Source organism: Tenrec ecaudatus, chromosome 6, assembly GCF_050624435.1.
Source record: "Tenrec ecaudatus isolate mTenEca1 chromosome 6, mTenEca1.hap1, whole genome shotgun sequence".
Lineage (NCBI taxonomy): Eukaryota > Metazoa > Chordata > Mammalia > Afrosoricida > Tenrecidae > Tenrec > Tenrec ecaudatus.
The window spans coordinates 52,667,965-52,689,411 of NC_134535.1; the positions used below are offsets into that span (position 1 = coordinate 52,667,965).

Sequence of the window (21,447 nt, forward strand, 5' to 3'; positions counted from 1 at the left end):
TTAGCGGGGACCGAGCTGCGGAGCTGAAGTCGCGCTCGGCGGGTTGTAACGCTGGCGCCGCCGGAGACGCCGCGGGGTCTGGAGCTGGGGTCCGCGCGCTCGCTTGCCCCGCCCGATGTCGCCGCCCCAGCTGCCCGGCTGCTAATCGCCGCGCCGGCGACGGGCAGCGGAGGTCCAGGTCGAGGCCGCGCGCCTCCTTAGCGCAGCGGGAGTAAGTAGCGAGCGGTCCCAGCGCTGGTGCCGCCGAGGCGGGAATTGGTGGCGGAAAGGGGTCCTCGCTCGCCCTGGCTGCCAACCGGCCTCCCTCCGGGGCCAGGTGGCGTGGGATCTGCCGCCGCATGTGATGCACGACTGCTGCCCCGGCTCCAGCGCTGCCGCTGCCGTCCTGGCGTTTGGGGGTTTCGTTGGAGAGTTGATCTTTGGGGTCGGCTTGAAGGCCTGGGAAGGCACTGCGCCAAGGGATGGCTGGGTTTGGTCTAGCGATCAGGTTTCCTTCCCTCCAGATTCAAGCCACCCTCAAAGCTAAATTCCTCTCAGCTCTTTGCGCCAAAATTAACTGACCTGGCAGACCCGCTGCCTGCTGACACATTTGCCCCACACCCGCTTGAACTGGTCATTTTATTTTTGCCCTACTAGTTTTCCTAAAGAATTCCCAGTTTTGTCGGAGTTCCTTTCCCAAGGTTTCGGCAGTTACTACAGTGCACTTTTCGTGCTTGTGTGCGCCTTGGAGTTTGAGAGGTGGGGGTGGGGTGTCTCCACAACTCCTGGAAATTCCTAGAGGGAGTTTAGGGAGGGGAAGTTCATGTTCATTAACAGATACTAAATAGACTGTTTCATCGAAGGAGAAAATACCTCATTGTAAAGTCTTTTTTTACTTCAAGATGGATGTAAACTGTTTAACACTCAAAGACCTGATCAGCCCGAGGCAGCCCAGGCTAGATTTTGCCATTGAAGATGGGGAAAACGCACAAAAGGTAAGTGTGCGCAGAAATACCTTAAGCTCTACCTTACTTAGATCGGGGATGTCTCATCCAATTAACTTTTCCAACTGGCTGCTTGTACTGATGTTACAAACATTGTTAAACTTAATGGTAGAAATCTACTTTTTGAAAAGAGGGATCAAGTCCTTATTGTTGCAATTCCCATCATTCATTGTGCTTTGGAGAGGGGCCAGGTTAGAAGTGACTTTGGAAACCAACTAATAACGGATCCAAGATGGGCCAGCATCTGATAAGTCATTCTTAGGGATGAACTTTAACTACTTATTGCTGACTAACATTTCAGGAAGGCTACGCCTCAGTTGTTGCCAGGTAGATGGGTGCCTGTTGCTATGAATGCTGGCTGATTGAAGTGCTGTAAAATGTCTCCGGGCCAATAAAACGGTTCCTAGAGGCAGTTCCCGTCACCCACAGGCATGACACGTGCCTACCTAATATTTTTATGACTTTTTATCAAGTGTCTTTAACAAGGACACCTCTACGGCTAGCGTAAATAGGTGCGGTGGCAGTTACACTTTCACAGTTTTTACACAAGCAAAGAAAACCCACAAAATACAGGAAGATGTCGGGAGAGTGGTTACTTTTTTTAGAAACAGCAGGGATGCTTTCCCAGAGAAAACAAGAGGTGACAGCGCGATTCTGCGCACATACTAGGAGGACGGTCAGTCCGTCTCCTCACCCTGCGGTGAACAGGGGAGCGTCCCCAGGGACAGTGAAAGCATGGGGGTGAGAGGCAATCTTGAGATTGCTTTCCTTCTTGCTATTAGCGTGTGACCTCCAACAGGTGCATTCAGTCTCCCACAAACATTTATGTTTAAGGCCACAAGGAAACAAGTTTCACGAGATGCCTAACCTCTCTACACCTGTATGGTTTTCGTTTCTTTTTCTGGCGCTAAATGGTAGCAGAGCCCCCAGTGGGATTTTGTAAAGCACCGAGCAACAAAGATGAATGTGATACAGGCTCTATCCTCAGTTACCTGACAGACTGTAAGGGGAGCCCAAATGTCAAATTAACCAGCTTCACTGATTTTGTTAGTAAAAGGAACTCTAGCTGTGGTTACATGTGGGGGTTACATGTGGGACTGTTAACCACAAGGTTGGCAGTTCAAACTTACCACCTGTTCCTTGAGAGAAAGATGAGGAGTCTGCCCCTGTGCAGAGTTCCAGACTTGGACATCCTACCCAGGTGATTTACTTCTGTAAGATCACAGCCTTGAAAACCCTATGAAGCAATTCTACTTTGCACACATGGAATTGCCATGAGTCAAAATCAACTCAATGGCAACTAACAACTGCAACTCACATCACTGCACCAGCTTGTGAGATTTGTTAAAGAAGACTCTTACACTGTTCATACTGTCTACTTAGGGATGACAGAATTAGGAAATTAGGTGGTTTTGGATAAAGAGGTGAACCCTAGAGATTGAGCCAGTTAGGGCCCTTTATGAAAGGGGTAGTAATTAAGCCCTGGCTTGGGATTATGGGTGCTAAGACTTAGACAAGTAAAGTGGGAAAGTAGGATCTGCATTCATATTTGGAGGTGGCCATATTTTTGATGGTCAGTGATCTCCTTTGAGGTGGTTGAAACAGGATGGAGTCCAGTTGGCACCCATGTAATTTATAGGTAAATTTTTTTTGTAGGAGGTAGTTGGTGGCTTGACTTTGGAATTCCTGAAAGATTCCAGCCGGATAAAAACTTGAGAACTATTCATATAAAGACTTGAAAGCCAGGTGTGTGAGCGTGGGTGAACCATCCTGGAGAGAGTGGATGGAGGGCTGAGAGTGGACTCTGGTTTGTAAGAGTGGAAACAAGAACCAATGAAGGGACCTGAGAAGGAAGGAATGGGTAGAGGAAAAGAAAGAGTGCATCTTGGAAGCTACGGGCTGAGACCTTTAAGGAGCAAAGAAAGTCAGCAGTTGTAACTGCTCTTGTGGAACCAAGTAAGACATCCAGATATTGTCACCGAGAAGTGGCCTCAGTGAGAGTATTGGGTCAGCACCAGACTTTCTAGAAAATAGACTTGGAAAGCAAGTTTTCAGTTAACAGCTAGGAGACTTTTGCTAAGATGAGGTCTTTTTTATTAACCTTTCATAGGATAGGATTTCAGTAGTCAAATCTAGGTCAATGACATTCAATAGAAAGATGATGTGAGCAAAGTTTAGGACAGGTTTGAAGAATCGCAAGTGTCATTGAGCAAATGTGGGATATGCATGAGTTGGAGCTGGAAAAGAGATTGGCAAAAAAGCAAGGACCTTAAAGGTGACTAAATACATTATTTGCAATAACAAGCCCAAGCTGTATGACTTAGAAGCAGAACTAGAACTCATGTCTTAACTATCAAACTCTTTCTCGGGTGAAATGCTGCCTTTTTAAAATTATAGCAATGGTATTAGTAATAATGAGCATGTTTATAGCACTTCACGGACTACCAACTGCTTTCTCAAAGCAGCTCAAATGTAACAGGTAAGTAAAGGTGCATCTGAGAACCTAGTTCCCAGGTCACATTTTTAGGTTCTTTTAAGAACTGGTTTCTTAGGTACTGCTGGTTAACTTTCCTGATGCGATGGCGTTTATGGACAAGGCGCTGCTCTTGGGATCAACACCGTAGAGAGTTCTAAGACGACCCTAATGTAGGTCTGAGTTGGGGCACAGAAGTCAGGCTATTACAAGTCTGCTGCTACTAGCCGTTAGTTACCTGCCTTCCAGGAAAGAGCTAAAACCAGGACAAGCCAGCCCCTTTTAGCCAGAACAGTTCCACAGAGAGCTTACTGTTGGCAGCACTTCCAGCTGCTGAGGAAAAAGTCATTCATTCCTGAAGGGGAGCTGGTGCATCATGGGGTCTACCACACAGCTGGACCACCTTACTAGAGAGCCTTGGACCGAGATAGGTAGTGCGAGTCTCTAGTTTTGTTGAAAAAAGAAACTTGGACCTAGACAAAATGAGGAATTTAGTCAAATATCAGAATGATAATAAAGTGGACTGAGACAGCTAGGTCTCTGAATTCCTGTTTCGCTTCCTTTTTCTGCTGCCTTGTAAGTGGTCAGGATAGACAGATGGAGCAGGGTGTAGCTAGGTTACAACTGATTGTCTGCCCAGCGGAGGCCTCAGAAAAGAATTTGCTTGGCTCTTATTCTGCTGCTGGACAGGTGAAATACAATCACTGCCTTCTACCACAAAGCCTACATTCCCTCCTCCTTAGGCTGTAGTGAAAATACCATAGCAAACTGCCCTTGCTGGGTGCCATCAGGTCAATTCTGACTCATGGCGGACCTATGTGACAGACTAGAACTGTCCCCGTGGGGTTTTCTTACTGTCATCTTTCTGGGAACAGACCATTAGGTCGTTTCTCCTGAGGAGCAGTTCAGTGGGTTGAAACCACTGGTCTTTCAGTTGTCAGCCAAGCTCTCAGTCATTGCATCTCCAGGACTCCTTATCAAAATGTAGGGAGAAATGATCAGTTCTAAATTATTCCTTTAGTAAGGAATAATTAGGAGCCCATCTTTCCTGTTGAGTCCAAATACCATAAAAAACTCACTTCCATTGAGTCAACCTTCCTGTGGATTTCTGAGACTGTGACTCTGTATGGGGATAAAAACCCAGTCTTTCTCCTTTGGAGCTGCTCGTGGTTTCGAATAGCAGAGAGGATGGTAAATCTCAGTCTGACTCAGCAAAGCTCTTCTGCCCTGCAGATACCTCTTGGAATAACCAAATAACCGAGGTTCATTGGGAGCTCTGCTGGTACAGTGGTTAAGCACTTGGCTGCTGACCAAAAAGTCGGTGGTTCACCCTCTCGGCTGCTCCATAGAAGGATGTAGCAGTTATACAGCCTTGGGTTATATGATTCTATGGGTCAGTTCTACTCTGCCCTGTATGGTCACTGTGAGTTGGAACTGACTTGATAATAACACGTTTTTTTGTTGTTTCTTTGGCGGGTGTGTTAGATTGAGTTCTCTAAAGAAGCAAAATCAGTGACACTTGTGTGTATTGCATATAGAAAACTTTATATCACAACATGGCTCACACAGTTGTAGAAATAAGTAAATCCAGTCCATTTCAAATCAGGCGTTCCTTAACTCATGGAAGCTGATGAATAGAAAGCGGGATGACGAAGCACAGAGAATAGGGGAGAACAGATTGATGATGCAGAGGTCCGAAGTTGGCTGAATGAATCCACCAGTGGTAGTTCACTGAAGACTTCTGCAATCAGCAGGTGACATAACGGGAGGTAGGAGAACCAGATGCAAGCTCTAGCAGAAGGAGAAGGGCCAAAGAGGGTCCGACTCTGCTCCGTCCCTCTCTCTTACACAAAAAGGCTTATGGCACCAAGGAGGTGTCATCAGACTGCAACTCAATTGAAAGGTCGGGCTCCACCATTGCCCTTTCCCAGGAATGCCTCGTTGGCATACTCCTTACCCATCACATGGGGGTGTCGCTTAGGCACCTGGAAAGGGCAGGCCAGCTGCTATGAGAGACTGAGACAGGGAACTTGCTCTCAGACTCCCCGATGCACGCAGACTCACTCATGAAACATACAGCCAGAACTTTCAGTATCGGTGTGGTGTGCTGTATTGTATTAGCACTTAGCACCAGAATGAATAGGAGTAACGAATGAAGAAGGGAAGAAAAGGTAATAGTTTAAGTTTTGTTGAATACTCAGTATGCCAAGAACTGTTCTTATAACCCTGTTGGTTGGTATTTTTATTAACTTCATTTTTAGTCAGGAGGGGGATGGTCAGGGGAGACTGGCTCACACTGCTTAATAAGTAGCAGAAGCAGGTGGCAATCCCACAGAAGCTGGCTCTCCAGCCTGCGTGCATGCATAACCACTTCTCCTTACTGCCTCCCTGTAGGTGCTCCCCCATGGGAGTCAACTTAGGTTCCTAAGTACCTTGTGTTGGAGCAATAAAAATGGTAACTTCCCAGTTTACACCCAGGACAAGTTCATTTAGATACAGACATTGAGCAACATCGATTTTTCCAGTGTTTTGACATACCTACTCAGCACCTACCAATTATTTTCTTAGTCTACATTTTGCATTTATGACAACTTGGAATTCTCAAGCAGCATCTCTGATGTCCCAGGCCCTCTGTGGTGCTGTGGCTGAGCCCAAGACACCATCTGAGGATTACCCCAAAGTCTATACCAGAAATCCGTATGACCATAGAGGCACATGAGAAACAGAGCCAACCAGCGATGGGTCACCTTCTCTCATTCGTCCACAGTGTTCATCTAGCCACAGAAAGCACAAGGTGACATCAGGACACAAAGTCACAGGTAGCAGAGTGAGGCCAGGTGTGGGCATGAAAGAAGGGGTCTAGGAAGTGACAAGCAGCCCTGTAGAGCTGGGACAGACGGAGGACAACCAGGGTTCTCATGTAGGGCATGAGGCAGCAAGTGGATGATGATTAGGGCCACCACCTAGGGTAAATGGCAGACAGAACCCACCTGTGGTTTCTGTAGCAGTGGGGAGAAGGGACTCGCCGCTCTGTATGCATCCTAAGACGCAGGTGGGGATGTCACGCCAGTGCTGAAGATAGTGCCCTAACGGTCATAACCTGCTTTTCCACTGAATGAGGTCGGGACCTTGAGAAAGTTGCCTGTCCTCTGTTTCTTCACCTGCAGAGTAGAAAAATAATAGTACCTATCTCAGTTGGGTGATGTGTTAATACATGTAAATAAATGGTGTGCTACATAGCCAAGACTCGGTTTCATCAGTGGAAGACTTCCTCCGTATTACGCTCTAATAGAGGCTTTAAAGGCGTAGATTGATGCAGCGCCTTAGACCATGTGCTTACTGCTCTAGAGTAAAAATTGTCATCCCTGTGCTCACTCTCCTTACACTTGGAGAGAACTTCAGCCATAGCTGTCGACTTCTGCTGATCTCTGGAACAAGGATTGGCATCTCAAACCCAGGTTCTGCTGAAGACTCCCCCTTCTTTGTGTGTTCCTATACTGGAGAGCGCTTCTGGAACGTACAAGGCTAGTCCACTGCCTAGCCGCAAGCCACCGAGTGATCCAGGTATAGAGCAGATTGTGACAAACACTTAGCTCATCCTCCTCCATGATTATATAACAGTATTGACTGGGATTGAATTCTACTCAGGAAAAGGAAACATTACTGGCCTGTAAAACCATATGAATGGCAGCCAAACATTGACTCAGTGGCAGAAGATGAGCCCCTCAGGTTGGAAGTCACTCAAAATACAGCTGGGGAAAGCTGCCTCCGCAGAGTAGGTCAACTTCTGAAGTGTGTGAGTTGCCGTCAGCTCAGCCCTCTGGCCTGTTTCCTCATGTGATGTAATGCTGTACTCCATGTCCGTGCTTGTGATCCCATTTTGGAGGGCGCCCTCCACTATACTAATGGACAGAAATAAGGTGGGATCAAACCACACTTTAGCAGAAGCGAGGAAGCCTTCGGGGCATCATAGTCATGGCTGCTGACCAGTGTCAGCAGTTCGAAACCACCAGCCACTCCACAGTGGGGAAGGTGGGACTTTCTACCCTTTGGGAAACGCACCGTGGCAGTTCTACCCTTTGCTTCCTTGAGGGCATCTTTAAGATTACGAGGGTGTGTGACTAAAGACACCATCCTGTGCTTTCTGTGGATGGCGTGTACATGCTGTTACCACCGTCCACTTCTTACACACCTGACCTGGCAAGCCAGTCTTCTTATTTCCTGACTGAGCTTTGGTGGAAGCAACAAGGCCTGTGGCTTTTGGACATTTTGACTGCCAACTGCAAGGTCCGCCGTTCAAAACAAGCAGCCACTCCCTCAGAGGAAGATAAGGCTTTCTACGCAGGTGAAGAATGACAGTCTTGGAAACCCACACGGACAGTTCTGCCATTTCCTGTAGAGTCACTATGAGTCAGAATCAACTCAGTGGCAGTGAGTTTAGAGTTTTGGGCCTCTGCACCTTGCATTTGGCTCACCTCTGCCTGACCTATGGATTTCAAACAGATTTTTTTTTTAAGTTGCATGACTTTCTATGGACATTGCAGTAAATCACAGAATCCAGGGACATGACAGGATATATGCCAAGGAGGAATGGAGGGAAATGCAACAGAATAGCATCTTGGAAGAGTTAAACATTTGGAACATCTTTAATCTCCAATTTCATGGAACTAGGCTGGTATTAGTTTTGTTGTTGGTTTTTTAAGAAATTCTTACAACATTGTGGATGGCATAAAGCTTGAGGCCTTCATTTGCTGATGTGACACAACTCAAAATAAGAAGCAGCTGCAGACATTCATTAATAAAACATGGAGTACACAAAATATGAATCTAGGAAATCTTGGAGTTATCAAAATATCAATGTTAATACATAAAGATCAATACACTAAACATTAGTAAGCTAAAATTGACATTGACCACTTTGAATCAAACAAACATCTATGCTGAGAATGACAGATTGAAGGAGAAAATTGTCACATTCCTCATCAAAAGAACATTCCAAGAGCTATCCCGAAGTACCATTTGTTGATGACAGAATAATATCCAGGCACCTGCAAGGAAGGCCAAGTAATACAGCTATTATTCTCGCTTAAGCACTAACCACTAAGGCAGCGGCTCTCAACCTGGGGGTCGAACGACCCTCTCACAGGGGTCTCCCAATTCATCACAGGAGCAAAATTACAGTTATGAAGTAGCAACAAAAATAATTTTATGGTTGGGGGTCACCACTGTATTAAAAGGTCAGGACATTAGGAAGGTTGAGAACCACTGCTTTAATACAGTTCCTCATGTGGTGGTGACCCCTGTGAAAGGGTCATTAGACAACCTTCCCCACCCACAAAGGGGTCGCAAGGCCACGGGTTGAGAACTGCTGTATTAAAGGGTCGTGGCATTAGGAAGGTTGAGAACCACTGCACTAAAGCCAAAGGTGAAGAAATTGCTTTTTGTCAACTTCTGCAGTCTGGAATTAATCAAATATATAATGGTGATACATTGATAATTACTGGTGATCAGAATGCAAAAGTTGGAAATAAGGATCAGTTGCTGGAAAATCGGGCCCTGGTAGAGATAAAGTTGGAGATTGCATGATGGAACTTTTGCAAGATTGATGACTTAATCTTTTCAAATACTTTTTGTCAACAACATAAATGTGACTATACATGTGGACCTGACCAGGTGGACTGCACAGGAATCAAAATAACTGCACCTGTAAAGATCATAAGGAAGCTCAATATCCCCATTTATAACAAGGTCAGGGCAGGCCGTGGAACAGGCCCCCCAGTTGCTCAGATGCTCAAGTTAAGTCTATGCAAGCCAAAGTGAAAGCTTGAGGACGTTCCACCTGAATTTAGAGACCATCTCAATAGGCTTGACACGTTGAACGTCCATGACTGTGGACCAGACAAGTTGTGAGGTGACATCGAGGACATGTTATACAAAAAAAGCCAACGGACATGAAAAAGGCACGGAATTAAAGAAAATCCCAAAGTGGGTGTCAGGAGAGACCCTTGAATATAAACTAACTAAAAGTAAAAGGGAGAAATTACGAAGTAAGAGCTGAAGGGGTTTCAAAGATGGCGCTAGAAGGCAAAGACTGCAAAGACCTGGAGTTAGAAAATCAACAGGGAAGAACACACCTGACATTCTCAAGCTGGAGGACGTGAAGGAAAAAAGTCAAGCCTCGAATAATATCACAGGTTTATATGGGAAAGATATTTCACCACATAGACACATCAAAAGAAAATGGAAGGAATACACATTTACGCTACCAAAAAGAATTAGTGTCCAACCACTTAAGAAATGGTATATGATCGAGACCTGATGGTACTGAAAGAAGTAGTCCAAGCTGCACCGAAGGCCTTAGTGAAAAACAAGGCTCCGGGCATTGACTGAATACTCATTGAAATATTTCAATATGCTTCTGGAGCCCTGGAAATGCTTACTCATCTTTGCCAAGAAATTTGGCAGACAACTGTTTGGCCAACTGACTAGGCAGAGATCCACAATTGCACTCATTCCGAAGAAAGGTCACCCAACAGATGCAGAAATTGTCAAACAATAGCATTAATATAATCAAGTAAGATTTTGTTGAAGATCATTCAACAAACTGGAGCAGTAGCACAATGACAGGGAGTTGCCAGAGATTCAGACTGGAGTCAGGAGAGGATGTGTAACAAATACGGTTGCTAACATCAGATGGATCCTGACAAAGCAGAGACCACCATAACGTGTTTTAATGACTATGCAAAGGCATTCAAATGGGTGCATCTTAAATTACAGACACGTTTGAGAAGAGTGGGAACTTGAGGTCACTCAGTTATGTGCACTCGGAACCTCTACATGGGCCAAGAGGCACTCTTTCGAACAGAGCACAGGGAAGCTGCCTGCTTTAAAATCAGATAGGAATGTGAGGATTGTTATATTTTTCACCATCATCACTCAGTCTGTGTGCTGAGCAAATTGAGAAACTGGGCTCTACAAAGAAGAATGTTACATCAGGATTGTAGGAAAGCTTAATAACAGCCTTCTATGTGCAGGTGATAGGACCTTCATTGCTGAGATCAAAGGAGAAACATTTTCTGAGGAATATCAGACTCCAGCCCTCAGTATGGATTAACACCTCAACATGATCAACAATAACCAAAAAAACTCCGCTGAGTTGATTCTGACTCAGCACCCCTTTGGGACAGAGTAGCACTGCCCCTGTGGATTTTCAAGACAATAAATCTTTACAGCAGTAGTAAGCCTCGTCTTTCGCCTCGGGATTGGTGGGGGGGTTGAAATGTAGACCTTGCAGTAAGCAGCTTAACTTGTAACCCACTGTGTCCCCAGGGTTTGACCTCAGTCTGAAGAAAACAAAAGTCCCCTCAAATGAACCAGTGAACAGTATCATGTTAACCAAAAGGAACAGAGAAGTTGTCAATGGTTTTATTTTATTTGGATCCATAATAAAAATCCATTGAAGCAGCAGTCAGAAAATCAAATGATATGTTTTTGCATTGAGCATGTCTGCTATAAAAGATCTTTTGAAAGTGCTAAAAAGCAAAGGTGTCACTTTGAGGACTAAGGTGCACCTGACCAGAGTCCTGGTATTTTCAGTAGCCTCAGCTGCATGCGAAAGTGTACAGTGAATCAGGAAGGCTGGAGAACAATTGGTGCTTGAATTCTGGTGTGAGCTAAGACTATGTAACAGGGTGAAATAGCAGCAGAATGGACAAATCTGCCTCGGAAGAAGTGCAGCCAGAGAATGCACCTTAGAAGCAGGAATGGTGAGACTTGGTCTCATATGTGTTAGGTCAGCATGCTTAATAAAGCAGGTCAGCAAAAGGGGAGGCCTTCCATGAGGCCACCTGAGGGTCAGCACAATGGGCTCAGGCCTAGCAATGACTCTTGGGAGGGCACAGGACTGAGCAGCATTTCCTACTATTGGACTGAGTTAGAACTTCTATTGCTGTGAGTTAGAACTGACCCAACCAAACCTAACAATAGGAGCAGAATGTTTTGATTAATTGAATGGTAAAACTTATTTTAGGAGAAAGGAATTTGTTTTCATCACTTAGTAGTTCCACATGTGTGTTCTGTATAGTTAGACCTTTTTCATAACGGGCCCACCACTCTTCTTTTTATTAAGTAAGACATGCTATTCAAAGTGTTTGCTGGGGGGTCCGATGCTAGCCATTAGCTACTGTTAGCTGAAGTCAAGTCTGCCCCTAACTCCCAGAAACCCCAGGCACAAAAGAACAGAATGCTGCCCAGGCCTGTACCATCCCCCATGATTGGCTATGGATAAGGCCATTGTATTCCATAGTGTTTTTACTGACTGAGTTTTAGAAGCAGATTGTCAGTTTCTAATTCATCTTTGTCTAGAAACTGCTGAAACGTATTCTACATAGCGACACATAAGCCTCCACTGAGATGGTAGTGACTGCACCAGAGATGTATTAGGCAGGACTTGAACCCAAGTCTCCTGAGTGGAAGGTGAGAATTCTACCAGTGAGCCCCACCAGCCTGAAAAACTAAAGAACAGATTGAGATTTAAATGCATAGAAGCTTGCTTCATAATTTGCTACAGCCATTGTAACATCCAAGTCTGATCCCTCATCTCGTCTCGTAAGCAGAGTGTGGACTAACTTGGTTGTTGCCAAGTTCACGGGGTCAGTCACAGGTGGCAGGAGCTGCATACTAGCCCTCCACTGTGGGGCTCCATGTTCGTATGTGGAAACAAAACAGTTGATTCTGCGTCTTGAATAAGATGACAGTAATAAATACCAAATAATAGTAACCGAACACTGCTTCGGGAAACTAATAGCTCTCTGGGATGTGGTATTTCTTTGGATGCTCTTTCTTTAATTAGCCCTGTAACTAATTGCAATATTAGCACTGATCAGCATTGGGCTACAAAGCATATGTGTTCTTACCTGGTCAGCTCAAATTTGTAAACAGGTCTTTTAAAAAGTACTGGCAATTAGAAACCATGAAGGACTCAGCCACGTCTGCTCTCATCATTCAAAAGTATAGCAAAGAAACTCTCATGAGTCAGCAGTGACGTATGCACCCCTCACTGACCTCACAGACCCCTCAGCAGACTAATTGTCCTCAAGTTGATTTCGAATCAGTGGGTCTGCAGGACAGAGTAGAACTGCCCCTTTGGGTTTTCAAGGCTGTGACGCTTTCTGGGAGCAGAAAGCCTCATCTTTCTCCCAAGGAGCGGCTGATGTGTTCAAACTACTGACCTGTGCTTAGCAGTCTGGTGCATAACCCACTATGCCCCCAGGATTCCTTTATCTTATAAGGTATCTGGTCCGATTTGTTCAAAAGGTGTTCTGGATTGAGTTGTGCCTTCAAAAACCTGTGAAATCCTAACCACTGTAACTACAACCCGGTGTGGAAATAGTGGGTACCTTTTGTGGTGCTAATGAAGCCATAGTAGATTGGGGGGGCGTTCTAAACTACTCCCTTCTAAGAGATGTTTGATAAACACAGAGAAGACACCACAGATGCATCAACACTGAAGGTCACCAGTAGTCCCCGGAAACCAAGGGCCCCACTGAAGGAATAGGCAGGGCCAAGAGAACTGTGAGAAAATGATCTGTTCTTTGATCCTTGAAAAAGAGTCTTTTTTTTTTAATGACAGCCAGTACTACCTCGGGAAGTGAGACCAAAGGAGTAGTGCGTGCATTAAGCCGCTCTTACTAAATTCTCACACGTGTTCTGATCTTGTTCCTAGTCTGATGCTTCTTAGTATCAGAGTCCTGTTTGCTTCGTGTAGACTTAGTAAATGGTGGATACCTGTGATACCTGCCCTTTACCATTTCTTTTTTTATATCCCCTACTCCCCATTCACAAACGTGTCTGTCTCCCATTCTTACTAATAAGAAAAATTTTTCAATAGGAAAATATCTTCATCGATCGATTGAGGATGGCTCCAAAGACTCCAATAAAAAATGAACCAATTGATTTATCAAAGCAGAAACTGTTTACTCCAGAAAGAAATCCCATTACTCCAGCGAAGCTTGTCGAACGGCAGCCGATCGAGCCATGGACACCCACAGCGAACCTGAAGATGCTCATTAGTGCAGCCAGCCCGGACATACGGGACCGAGAGAGGAAGAAGGAACTGTTCAGACCCATCGAAAACAAGGATGCTGCATTGACAGTCTCTCTACAGGTAAGCAAGCTGTGCTGCGACTTGTCCTGAATTGTTAGTAATTGACTTGATTATTTAAAGAAGTCAAGGAATTCTCACGATAAATTTTTAGTTACTGTTGACCTGAATGCAATTGTGAGCTAAATGGCTTCTTTACTTTTTTTGTAGCTGAAATGGAATGAATATAGATTCCATGTCTAATTTTTCATAATGAATGCTTTCGTCTCTTCTGTTACTTCCTTGGCCAGTACATATTTTTAAACTATAGCTTATCTGGCCAGTGGGTCAGAGCCACTGGCCCTGGGATTGGCTGCCCTGTGCTTCATCCACTGTGCCACCAGTGCTCCATTTTTAATGTACTAATAGATGGTGATTTTGATTTAATTAAGGGGTTTGAGTTTTATTTTATAATGCTCTGAATTTTCACTTTGCTCCAATTTTAAGAGTAGTGAAATCCAAATAATTTTGACCTTATTCTTGTATGTTTTTAGCTTTCTGGGGTTTGGTACTTAATAAATTAAAGGCATCTTTAAATTACCTGTCTTGTGGAGGAACCAGGGGCATTGAAGAAGCATCTTATATATACTGTTTAAAAAGTCAGCTTTCAGTCTCCCATCAACTTGTTAACACACAATAAAATTTACTCATAGATTTAAGTTTTACTTCTTTGACTGTTTTCTTTTTTATGGAATGAGAGAGCGAGAGAATATGTGTGTGTGTGTGTGTGTGTGTGTGTGTGTGTGTGTGTGTGTGTGTGTGTGTGTGAAGGTAGGACTTAAAATTGCCAAAATGAAGACACTCTATCTGAATTACTGAAATTATTATAGTGAAAGTAATTTGCTGAATATTTTGTGGCCAGGCTAGAGATTCCTTCCCCTAGCTAAATGCAAATCATATCATTTTGAGAGTACTTTCATGCCCAAGCCAGGGAAAAAGTCAACCGTTCTTTTAAATCAGGCTGTACTTTGCTTCCTCTTCCATTGTGTATTTGATGTGTAAGGACTTGGCTTCACAGGTCTTGGTTTAAACCACTGGCTGCGTGGCTGGGGGCAAATCACTATACCTCAGTTTTTCATCTGTGAAATGGGATCTTAATAATTGCCTGATGGCATTAAAGTAGTGTTTAATTGTCTTGTCAAAAAGTAGCAATGTTAAAATCACCCAATGAGCATTGTTAGTGACCAATTTTCAGACTCACCCAGTGCTGTTGAGTGTCTTCTGACTCATAGTTACCTGGCAGAACAGAGTAGAACTGCCCCTGTAGGTTTCTTGACTGAAACCCCTTTGGGGAATATAAAACCTTGTCTTTGTGCCTGGGGAGACGCTTGAGGTTTTGAACCACTGACCTTTTTCACAAGGAAATGCTGTTGCTCTATTGCTTCAGTAGGCCTAGTTGATTAATTTGCCCATGAAGCAATTTGATTTGGGGTATCTACCCAAGCTTTGTGAGGGAATTTTCAAATAATCAGTTACTTATAAATGCAACTACCTTAAGTAAATGTAAGTACCCTAAAATTTGAGTAGCCCTAAAAAATACATTCTTTCAACATTTTTAAGTTGATTCTTCATTTCTACTGAGTATTTGATAATACATACTTGTCATACATGTAAAATAATATTTTTATTATACATGAATAAACATCTCAACCACCAGGGAAGTACTGTTTAAATGTGTACCTTTTTGCCACAGAAACATCTTGAATTTATATGTATCATTCCTTTGCTGTTTTTAAAAATCGTTCTGTATCTACATGTGTGTGCTTGCATGTTGCTTAGGTTTCTGTTTGTTCTAGGTGTGAAGCCTGTAAATTTGGGATGCTGCAGCATATAGTCTTCTGAGAGTAGCTTCTTTCCCTCCTTAGGTTCAGCCATGTTTTCACATGTAGAAGTAGTCCTCTGTTTCACTGCTACATGATACTCCATTACATGAAGGAATACAATTTATCCATCTGTTCTCTTGTGTCTAGTTGGAGGCTCCTATGAATTATGCTAAGCCCTGGTGGTGCAGTAATTACGTGCTGGGCTACAATCCCCAAGGTTGGTAGTTCGAAACCTCCAGCCACTCCAAAAGAGAAAGACAGGGCTTTCTACTCCCGTGAAGAATCTCCGAAACAGACAGGCGCAGTTCTGCCCTGCCCCATAGGGTGGCTAGAAGTCTGCATGCACTCCATTGCAGTGGGTGTGGCTGTTTTGGTTTATGTACTGCACTGCTATGATGCGCCTGTATCTGACTTCTGGTGTATGTGTGTGTCTGTGTGTGCGCGTGCAGGTTCCTCTAGGGTAGGTGCTCAATTAGAACAACATTGTTTTTATATTAATACTCAGGCTCATGCACTTACACAGGAATCTCCTATGGATGGCATACTGTATTACACAGGTGGAATGCCAACATAAACATGAGTGTCCAGTTTTCTTTGATAAGCTAAACACTAAAGAGATTTGAGTATGTATGTGAAATGGTGCCACTTTTTTCACTAAATATTTTTTGTTTAGAAAATGTAGTTTTTTCATTAAAATTATAATTTTCTGTTTACTTAAGCTTGATTATGAATTAGGTGAAGGTTCACAGAGCAGATCATCAATTTGACATTCCACAACTCATACATCTTCTGCCTGAACTTATATTGCAATCCCCCTTCAGTGTACCATCACTAACCCCACTTCCTTCCTAGGTTTCCTAACTGTCCTTGGGTAACTGGTGCCCTTTTGCTTTTGAATAGTTGACTGTTATCTTCCAATATAATCAGATGTCTTATTAAAGTGTCTCTTTTCATTTCTTAAGTGGTAAATACTGATAGATAAAATCCACACCAAATAAAAGAAAGAAAGGTTTTGGAGTTTCCTATCATTTCTAAGACGATAGAGGGGTCCTGAGACCAGAGTTTGAGGACTGCTCTGTGAGGGCGAATACTTGGTGGTGGGATTGCTGGGGCCATTGTACATACATGCAAGAAGTCCAGAGCATGTTCTAAAACGCTGGTTCTTTTCACCAGCAATGTATAAATAAACATGTATCGATCCACATTATCTCTGACACTTGAGAGTGCCCATCTAGTGAGTAAATTGTATCCTTTGGAGGTGTTCATTTGTATCCTTTGATTACTCGTAAATTGAAGCATCTTTTCTCATTTTATAGACGGCCATGTCTCCTGCCATGTGGAATACCTGTTCATGATATTTGCAGATTTTTATTGTGATGTTGTTTCCGATTGATTTGTGGAAATTTAGTATATATTCTTAATACCAAAACTTTATCATGTGTTACATGTATATTCTTTCAATTTAGTACTTGTCTTTATGTTATCGGATATATATTGGTAAATGAAAGTTCTTGATTTTAACAGACAAGGTTATTAATTCTTCTAAAGTTGGTATTTTTTATATCACTTAAAGATGCTTAAAAAAAGATGATCTTCCCTTATCCAATGTTAGAAAAATATTCTCTTATATTTTCCTCATTTAAAATTTGCTTTATAATTCAGTTCTTTATATCATGTGAGTCAATGATACAATGTTTAAAATTTTTAATATGGATTATCAGTTGCCCTAATACCATTTATTTAGTAGTTTTACTTTTCTTCCCAATTGGCCCTGATTCTTCTGTCATCTACCAAAGTTTCATGTATCTGAGGGGGTAACCCACTCCCCACAAAAGAAAACAAAAACGAAAGCTCACAGCTGGGTGGGCTTTCACAGTGCGCATTGTTCCCAGTCGGTGAGCATCAAGCAGCTTGCTCTGAGCTAGTGCACCCAGTGACCGTCGCCTGGGAAGGTTCTCTCTGGTCACAGCGAATTTTTTTGTGAACGCAATTTCACTCAAACCTTGGTGGGGCTTTTTTTTTGTTTGTTTGTTTTGTATTTTTGTGGTGGCTGATTTAAGAGAACAACAGTGTGTGGCTGTGAAATTTTGTTTCCTGCTTAGGAAAACTGCCACAGACACTTGTGGTGTTGAAAACAGCTTAAAAGGACAGAGCTGTGGGAAAACTCAAGTGTACGAATGGTTTTCTCATTTCAAAAAAGGTGAAATGTTGATTGATAACAAAACTTGTTCTGGACGGTGATCCTTCTCACTCCCAAATCTTCCGTTAAAATTCACTGAACCGCCTCCAAGATGGTCCAGATAGTCCCCATCTTTTCAATGGTCCCCATGAACTTTGTGCCTCGGGTTCTGACTGACCAGGAAAAAGAGCATTGGGAGGAAACAAGCTGTTTGAGAGAACAGCTCCTAAGCGACCCAGACTTTTTTTTTGGCAAAGTCTTTACTAGTGACTTGACATGGTGCTATTCTTACAACCTGAAAGCAAACATCAGTCAAGCCAGCGGAAGACGCCATCGTCGCCTCACCCAAAAACACCTCATCAAGTGAAAGCAAAAATCAAGATGATGCACATTTTTTTTTATGTGAGGGGAATAGTACATTTGGAGTTCATTCCACCGGGTCAGACTCTTAATCCGGCATTCTCTTTAGATGTTCTGAAGGATTGCAGAACAGTGTGACAGAAAAAGACCTGATTGGTGGCAGGTGGAGGACTGGTTTTGCCACCACGACAATGCACCTGGCCACGCAGCCATCTCAGAGCACCCGTTTTTTGGTATAGAAAAAACAGCATGCCTCTCTTGCTCCATGCACCTGACCTTGCTGTTTGACTTTTTTGTTTCTGAGAATGAAGAGAGACCTGAAAGGACAGTTTTTTGACAACAGAAGAGGTCAAGAAAATAACAAGGGGGGTGCTTTTGCCCACCAAACAGATGAGTTTGAAAATGTTTTCAAGAATGGAGTCACAGAATTGACAAATGTATTAAGTGTAATGGAGAGCACTTTGAAGGTGATAAGGTTGTTTTGTAAAAAAAATTTAAATACTGTACATAGCTTTGGGGGAAAATATTTCTCATTTTGGGGGTGGGGGGTAAATAGGTCTATTTTTGGACTCTTCCTTTCGTCAAGTTATACCTATACCAGTTCCATGTTGTCAAAAACCGTGATAACATGATAAGCCATAAGACAACGCTCACTTTTTTCTTTAAGCATCTTAGCTGTTCTTTCTATATATTTCATTGCATTGAATCTATTAGATTAATTTGGGATTGTTTAACATCTTTAAGGTACTAAAATTTCATATCCATGAAGATTTTTCTCCAGGATTTAGATCAGTATCTTATTATTTAATGCAAATTGACTTTGGGGGTTGGGTTCCTAGGAACCATCTATTATTGTTGCTCTTGTTACTGAAAGCTGGGATTTATTCTGTTTCAGAGGACTGCAGCTGATTTCTTTTATATATTGGTTTTTGTACTGAGCGGCCTTGCTAAATTCTCTTCTCACAATTTGAGTTTCCTTTGAGTTCTTTGTGAGCCACCTCACTTTCTACAGAATGAACATTTTCTTTATTACTTCCCGATTTATGTTCCCATCCCTCTTTTCTTGTCTTTATGCACTGGCTAGCAACTCCAATGTGGCGTAGAAGAGGTGGTTTGTCACTGAGCACACTCATGGAGTGCTCCCAAAACTTACACCTTAAGATAGGCGTTTGCTGTTGAATTTTTAAATTAAGAACAACCTCTCTTGTTTAAAAACAAAACAAAAATTATTTAATTTTTAAGGGATTTTTTTGAGATAATGGGTAATAAATGTATTAAATACTTTTTTTTTGGATCTGTTGAATCTGTCATTTTTCTCCTTGAATAATGTCCATTAAAAACACTTGCTTGGGGGGGGACTTAATTGAGTCCTTTGACACGTAGGTTGATGAGACAAGGGCACTGGTCTAGTGTACTTAGCATATGGAAGAATAAGATTTAACTGCTGTCCCTGTTCAGTTGCATCCACCCTCGGACAATTATAAAAATAAACTACAGACATTTGGGGGAAATTCGTCTCACAAACTTTCATGTCGCTAGACTGGCCCAGGGTCTATGCAGAGACAGGTGAGGCCTAAGGCTCTGGGCCTCTGAACAGCTCTAGTGGATGCTCGTTGTATAGACCAAACCACCACACTGTTAAGGGTTTAGCAGCCTGCCAGTGACCGGATTTTTATTTTCTAGGCCTTAAACCCATAGACTCAGCCTCACATTGCAACTCACTGCTATCGAGTCGATGCTGACTCTTAATGAGGGTAATAGCAAGCCCTGTCTTTCTCTCGCGCCGTGCTGCTGTTGGCGTCGGACTACCGACCTTGCCATTCGCAGCCCAACTGGTAGCCACAGCCCCGGCAAGGCTCCTTTTCAGACTACAAAGGAGAAAGCAAATAGTCCGGGGCATTGGTAAAACAGTCTAGAAATGAGATTGGAAACTATGATCTTAACCAGAACCAAGGATGGATGGGTCCTATGTCCTGCCCCCAGCCACACCTCACTCCCACGCCAACTGGTGAATGCGCTCAAGGACTGTGTCTCCGTTAACATTGACTGTTAACATCTCCCCTCATCCTTCTGTCTGCCCTCTGCAGCTTGACGTGGTTGGGGACAGCACGGTGGATGAATGTGGAAAGCAGAGGCCAAGCAGAAAGCAGAAGAGCCTAGGACTCCTGTGCCAGAAGTTTCTAGCACGCTACCCGAGCTACCCCGTGTCAACCGAGAGAACCACACTCTCCCTAGATGAAGTGGCTGGCAGTCTTGGTATGTATCACCAGCTTTCCTGCAGGCCCGTCGCCAGGGACAGTGCGCATCGGATTTCCTTGGGGAGCCTGGTGGCCTCTGGTAGCGCCTCCTCTTTTCAAGCAAGGGTGAAGTTGGAGGAGCAGGTAGAGCTTCCCCTATCAAGCTTCTCTGCATTATGCACACAACTCCAGGGACCCATCTGGGCCAAAGTGTTTAAAAAATAAATAAAAATGGAATTTAAAAAATCTTAAGCCATATTAATATTCGTAATAAATATGAATATTTTATGGAGATATTTTTATGAAACTTTTTTATAACATAATCATTGATATCTCAATTTGATGTTGCCTCAAAAATGCTAAAACCTAATTTACAAAAAGCCTATTTTTAATGTTTCCAGGAGTTGAGCTGGTGTCATTTCCTTTATGTGGCACAAGGACTCTGTTTGAAGACCTATATTGTCACATAGACAGCAAACCTGCCTGACACACACCTAAGTGTGACGGAAAGAACCAAACCATGTAACAGAGGCATACACGTATTCACTTGATGTATCTGCGTACAGTGGGGCGAGGTGGCCCTGTAATAATGTATACAGCAGCTTAAGATGAGGGACCCCCCAGTGGGCGCGGATGGCTGTTGGTTTCCAGATGAACATATTATTGACGGCAGAAATCAATGGTTTAAAGGCTTGGGGTGTCCTCTGAAAACTAAGAGGTCTTATATAGAGACCCAAATAGAAAACCAAGCCGAAACTCGTGTGGCTGAGTCGATTCCAACTTAAGACAACCCTGTGGGACAGGAGAATGCCCTGTAGCGTTCCTAAGACTGTATCTCTTTCCTAAAGCGGAGCAACAGGTGGATTTGTGCCTCTAACCTTTGGGTTGGCAGCTGAGCACTTAACCACTGTGCCACAAGGACACCTGGGGGGGGGATGCTCTGGATGACTCAGTTTTATAGGAGATAAGATTTTTAAACGGTTTACTAGTTCTTTGTCTTCCAATAGCCCAGAAACTCGCTGAAAATCCTTATCACTCTGAATTATTGAAATTGATGACGGAATGATTCTTCCTTTTCAGAAGCTGAGATAATGAGGAGGCAGTGAGTGTGTGGGAAAGACTGCAGGCTTTGAGTCAGACAGGGCTGGATTTGAACCCTAGCTCCCCAGCGTGCAGGCTGTCAGAGCTGAAAGGCTAACCTTTCTCCTCTATGAACTACATACAGGCCGTAGCACTGACCTTGCAGAAACC

General features: G+C 43.4%; 1 protein-coding gene across 1 annotated transcript in view; it reads left to right on the top strand.

Annotated features, from left to right (window-relative positions):
• Positions 1-21,447, top strand: part of E2F7 (E2F transcription factor 7) — a 45,023-nt gene continuing 23,576 nt past the window's right edge. Inside the window, exons 1-4 of the mRNA XM_075551249.1 lie at positions 1-211; positions 882-974; positions 13,346-13,621; positions 20,047-20,215. Coding sequence (XP_075407364.1) covers positions 882-974; positions 13,346-13,621; positions 20,047-20,215 — 538 coding nt within the window. The 5' untranslated portion in view covers positions 1-211. The remainder of the gene's footprint in view (positions 212-881; positions 975-13,345; positions 13,622-20,046; positions 20,216-21,447) is intronic.